The 6,398-nt window shown below is 37.9% G+C and overlaps 1 protein-coding gene across 1 annotated transcript; it reads left to right on the top strand.

Annotated features, from left to right (window-relative positions):
* The first annotated feature begins 407 nt into the window (after nucleotides 1-407).
* Nucleotides 408-3,198, top strand: LOC115104603 (homeobox protein engrailed-2a-like). Its single transcript, XM_029625961.2, has 2 exons — nucleotides 408-891; nucleotides 2,808-3,198. Exons 1-2 carry the CDS (start codon nucleotides 408-410, stop codon nucleotides 3,125-3,127), a joined length of 804 nt encoding a protein of 267 aa, XP_029481821.1. The 3' UTR covers nucleotides 3,128-3,198.
* Nucleotides 3,199-6,398: the final 3,200 nt, after the last annotated feature.

Genomic DNA, 6,398 nt, shown 5'->3' with positions numbered 1-6,398 from the left:
GGGCTCGTATTGAAAATAAGAACAAAACTCCAGTGAGTGTATTTCAGGATCAGAAGCCTCTTTATTTACCCTTAGTTTAGTAATTGAAGCGCTTGTATTGGATAGACTGAAAACGGATAGTACCAAATTGGATGGGCAAATGACAAATGGTGTCTATCCAGTGCAACAATATAGGATAGCCAAGTTTGGGAATATATGACCAAAACTATGTTTTTCTCTGTGGGCACTATCGCAAAGGGTTGCATGGTGTCCAGTACACTCAACAAGATTTGACTTTCTTTTTTCTTTTTTAAAACCTTTATTCAAACATTTGAAAAGCTCCGCCTCCCACAGAAGTGGATTGCGCTCATTTCGGTGCGGGAGAGCAATAAAGGGGTTAAGGAAAGAAAACTGGAAAGTGTATCAGTATGGAAGAAAATGATCATAGCAACAGAGATGCGGTGCGCCAAGGGTCGGCGGAGGAGTCAAACAGAGTGATACTCCCTCTATTACAAGCGCCGGGCAACCTGCAGCAGATCCCGCACCGAGTCACCAATTTCTTCATCGATAATATCTTACGGCCGGACTTTGGGCGGAAAAAAGAAGATAACATAAATGATGACGAAAGTAGTCACGCTACCAGAGAGAACCATAGCCCGGCTGTTCCAAGAGCGGAGCAAGTGGGGAGTACTGTGCCAACGGAGGGAACTTCCACTCCTCATCCAGGCGGCGTGGCCAAGAAGGCTGAAATAGCGACCGAAGAGCCCCTGAAACCCCGGGGGGAGAATGGAGATCAGTGCCTAAGCTCGGACTCGGATAGTTCTCAAGCCAGCTCAATTACACCATCCAAACCGCCTATGCTCTGGCCAGCTTGGGTGTACTGCACCAGATACTCGGACAGGCCCTCATCAGGTAGGCTAGGATTATTTTCCCTCGTCTTTGTAACCTGAAATACACCGGCCCGTTGACCTCAAACACCTTGACCGAGTTCTTCCAGGAAAGGAGGGCAAATAGTGTTCGCCTGTTTTAAGATCAGAAAAAAATGCAAAATATAACCTAACCTTGCAAAATCTTCAAAGTGTATCGGTGGAAACACAAGACTAATAATAAAATCACAAGAGCCGATAGCCGATAGCCTATCAATATTCTAGAACGCTAAAGAATTGCCACGAGTTTGAATAATGGCATAATTTCACGACAAAACAAGCCGCTCAAAATAGCATCTTGCATTGCTTTAAACCTGAAATGTTCAAACGCAGGGGTATTGGAAGTCTACACATTAATGTTAAAAGCCTATAGTGTGCGGGATAAATAGTCATTTTTCGAATTTTGGAATAGCCTCATACAATTTTGTATTTTTCACGAGTATTTCAATTATAATGCCATAATACGAATATGATACCGTTATTGCGATGGCTATTGCTTTTGGCTAGCTAGATCATAGCCAATGTAATACTAGGTTAGCCTACTAGTATAGGTTACTATAAACATCGGCGCACATATCACCAAAACAATAAGTCTTTCAAAGAATTATGAAAAAAAAAATACAATAGGTTAAAGGACTTTATAGGGTATTTTTCCTCGACAATTCTGTCGTGCAAATCCACTCTTTTTGTTTATGCATGAGATTTCACAACGGAGTTGCCAGGGTCTCTAAATATTTAGCATATTTAGCACACAAAACATGAACATTTCCTTCATTATTCTCTATTCTACTTGTGTAAAAACTCAAATATTCGAATGCATTTTCGTTCATTTCTAAAAAATCGTATTGTACACAATGTTCTCATGCATTATGTAACGTGGATCGCATGAACTAGACTACTATTCGATGGTATCCCCATGGGCTGCATATCTTAAAACGTCGTACGTTGGTTTATCATCTCCAGCGAGCTCCAAATGTATTGAATAATCTCTTTGATAGTCATCCAGGCCTACTTGCCCAAACAGACGTCACCACTTTTTTTTTTATCAAATAGTTTCGCCTGACGATTTCTTACTACTCAATTACAACCCATCATGTTCACCCACCAAAGGGCAAACTTGGAAAAGTAATTAACAACAGCCAAAGACCGAATTCAGCAACCTATAGGCTACGATATAAGCCAATGTATTCCACTAGACATCGTCAAGCCTAGACTATTAGCCTAACTGTATATAAAATGAAGAGTTAAATATAAACAATTGTTTACGAAAAATACATATTTTATATTATTCAGTAAGTTGCAGTTGAGATGGGAGGTCCAGTTGTGTTGATATATTTCAGGCCTACTCAGCATATCCTCCAATGACCATAACAAACTACGGAACCGACATGCCCCAACGGTATAGGCCTACCTACCCTCTACATATCTTCCAATGCATTGTTCTACGTAAAGAAGTGCGGAACTACGGTTACGTTATCAATATTCATCTTTATTCCTCACTATATTGACAACTCTTGTGTAATATGGAATGGTATGCATTGAAACGAACACTCAAATTCTTAGAAAAAAGGGTCTATCTAAAACTTTAAAGGGGGCTGTCCCCGTAGGAAAACCCTTTGAAGAACCCTTTTTGGTTGTACCTGGAACCAAAAAGGGTTCTCCTAAGGGGACAGCGGAAGAACCCTTTTGGAACCCTTTTTTTCTACGATTGCACGACACTTGGCATACAGTGTAATAATAAATAAGTAGGGCCTAAATTAATTAATTAATGTATGTATTAATTAATGTATTACTAAACAGTTGTAGTAACTGGAACATTTATATCCTATAGGCTACACCAAGCTTTCACATTTCATATTTCGATTGGTTTTGGCTAATAATAATATTTTTTCTAAAACACAGGACCGAGATCTCGAAAACCAAAGAAGAAAACCACCGCCAGGAAAGAGGACAAGCGACCAAGGACGGCCTTTACAGCGGAACAGCTACAAAGACTAAAAACCGAGTTTCAAACGAACCGGTATCTGACCGAACAAAGGCGACAGTCCCTGGCGCAAGAACTCGGCCTTAACGAATCTCAAATCAAAATCTGGTTCCAGAACAAAAGGGCAAAAATCAAGAAGGCCACCGGCGCAAAAAACACCCTAGCCTTGCACCTGATGGCACAAGGACTGTACAATCATGCTACGACGTCAAAAGATGACAAATCAGACAGCGATTGATTTCGAGCGAGATACAGATCAGTATATTTACAATGCAATAATTTCATCGAATAAAGGGCCAGTGTATAGAATATACCAGCATAAATTGATACATATATAGATATTTCTGCAATATCATGTCTATAAAAATATGTTGTAAAAAGGTACGTTTTCAATCTCCTGTAACGTGTGTCGTTTTTCTTCCAGGAAAAGTATAAATGCTTGTTATACACTCATTTTATATTGCTATTCATTGTCATTTTTTACATTATAGCGCTTTTATCTGGCACTTGACGTTGAGATCTGTCAGTGATGTGAAAAACAACCTGCTTAAGTCCAAAGAATATTTTCTGCTGCATCCAGGCAACTGTGAATCTTAATACATTTGCTGACAAGATATTTTATTCCCATGGTTATTATGGTTTTATTGAGGTTTAGTGTAAAAAGGACATAGCAAGGTTTTTGAGTGTCAGTGATGTGCAGACTTAATTGAAAAGTAGATGGATTTTAATACTATTTTTGGAAAATTTATATAACCACAGAAGTGATTGGGTAGCAATGTTTTGGTTAGCAAACATAATACACGCATTGCTAATACGTAGGACACAAATGTAGTTTTGTCTCATAACTACATCTAAGCCAAGTTCATTTCCATGAAACATTGTGCGTGTTCTGTGTTATATCAGTGTACCAAGGCCTCTATAAATCGTTTTTGAAGAGCAATATAAATCATCTCTTGTAGCAAATTGCTTTGAATGATTACAATGCTGCCTATAACGTGGGAGACAACTCTGTGGCATAGTGACAATGATGACAAAACCTTTAACACACTCTTGGCTGAAAGTATTATAGGCCTACTTGATCAAAAGTAGGCACAAGGTATCTGATGTAGGCTGTCAACTATACGTCCCATGGAGTTATTTCTCTATATACATGTTTATTTAATATACATATATATCTTTTTTTTTTAAACAGAAAAAACCATTAGTGACTGTATAACAATTGTTGAAAATCTCTTTTATCGTTGTTGAAAGGATTTCATATGTGTATTTATATATATTATATTGAGGGGCAAAAAATCTATCCAATGAACGGTGTTGCTTTAGAGTAGATTTCTGAGGTATTTACACTGCTTGTTTATCCTGCAATAACGTCTCTTTGAAAATGGTTTATGGGGCCTTTGCATGAAAGCTGCAATTTGTTGTACTTGGGCAAATAACTGTGTTTATAAACTTCTGTCTTTGTCGACAAGAGTATGATCAAGCTAAGTTTTAGACTATCCATACCAAATTGTGGACTTTTGCCTTTTGAATTGTTTTGTTGTGTATCTGCAAAAAGTGTGTTTGAATTACAATCCACCAAACTGAACAGACTTTGCCTTAAAGTTCAAGCGAGAACTTTTTTATGAGACAGAACTGTGCCGAATCAGAGAAGCAGTATTACTTCAAAATGCAGACTATTTGATTCAAGATTATTGCCTTCATGAAAACTGCTGGTGTGACATATTGAATTTCCTCATCAGCGAATATCTATCTATAGATGAATATGTTTAAATGAAATTACAACACGGAGTTGTATTATTATACAATGCTATTTTTATTTTATGTTCAACATATTCTTTGGTATAATGTACATAACTTTCATGTAATGTATTAATTGTGTAATTAACTGCCTCATGAAAAACTGGAAAAGAAAAGTCAATAAACCTCGAAGATACACTTAAAAACGTATCTAGCATCATCCTTTTTCTATAATCCACAGTCAAGGATAATTGAACGTCTATGAGACATGGGCATTTCTATGTAAACACAGAAAGATCGGAAAGAAAATGTGATCCTCCATTGCCAAAATAGGAGTGGATCCCTGTGGATGATGTCACTGGTTTGGCAACACCGCTGACCAAAGAGGAATTTGTAGTAACCTTTCGACCAAAAAGGTTGATGACAAAATGCAACAAAAAAAAGTATATTTACATGATTTGAAAGTGTCCACCATGTGTTGGTACTATTACTACCCCTGAGTGTTTAGGTCCAGCCCAGAAAGGTACATGAGCCGTGCTCTATTATTTGGTGTAACACCCAAAATGACACTCCCTTCTGAAGACCATTGACGTTACAGTTACCTTACCAATAAGACTACTACATAAATACAAATAAATAATGACAAAAATATTGGTTTCATGTGACACAAGGCCTACAATAAAATAGAAATATCACCACAAAGCTGAATGCGTAAATGTCAACCTTTGCTGGTTCAAAACATTAGGAATACCTGCCCCTTTCATGATATAGACTGACCAGGTGAATCCAGGTGAAAGCTATGATCCCATATTGGCCACCTGTTAAATCCACTTCAAATCAGTGTAGATGAAGGGGAGGAGACAGGTTAAAGAAGGATTTTTAAGCCTTGACACAATTGAGACATGGATTGTGTATGTGTGCCATTCAGAGGGTGAATGGCCATGACAAACGATTCAAGCGCTTTTGAACGGGGTATGATATAGGTGCCAGGTGCACCGGTTTAGTGTGTCAAGAACTGCAACGCTGCTGGGTTTTATACACTCAACAGATTGCCGTGTGTATCAAGATTCTTCCACTACCAAAAGGTCATCCAGCCAACTTGACACAACTGTGGAAAGCATTGGAGTCAACATGGGCCAGCATCTCTGTGGAACGCTTTCGACACCTTGTAGAGTCCAGGCCCCGATGAATTGAGACTGTTTTGAGGGCAAAAAGGGGGTGCAACTCAATATTAGGAAGTTGTACGTAATGTTTTGTACACTCAGTGTAAGTTTAAAGTAGGTCTTGTGTTTTCTCATGAAAAATTGTGAAAAAAGTTAATTTCATCCAATATCTTTACGTTCCCAGAGGTTTGTGTTGTCATCACATAGGTTTGTCAATACAGGTGACACAAACATACTAATTTAAAACACATCACATTTGAGTACTTCTTCACTTTTATTGTGATTAGAATAATCACAATATTACCCATAAATAGAACAAAATAAAAACGCATCAAATGTATTGGATATCTTTTCTCAAGGTCTAAGACAAACAGAGACAAATCTTGCCAAATGTCCATATTAACCCATATACTACTCAGATGGGCCTTAAATCACACGGATGTGTACTGAAAATGAGCTAGCCTATGACTTAAATCAATCAAATCGTCAGAATATAACCAAAACAGCTAGTGGACTATTCCTCCATTTGGACTGTTGGGGGATCGTTTTTTTTTCATGTCATCCTTGACCCCAAAATATTGATATTGATCAAATATAAAAAACTTTTTT

The sequence above is a fragment of the Oncorhynchus nerka genome, linkage group LG22, assembly GCF_034236695.1.
Source record: "Oncorhynchus nerka isolate Pitt River linkage group LG22, Oner_Uvic_2.0, whole genome shotgun sequence".
Taxonomy (NCBI): domain Eukaryota; kingdom Metazoa; phylum Chordata; class Actinopteri; order Salmoniformes; family Salmonidae; genus Oncorhynchus; species Oncorhynchus nerka.
This window is presented reverse-complemented; position numbering and strand designations above follow the sequence as displayed.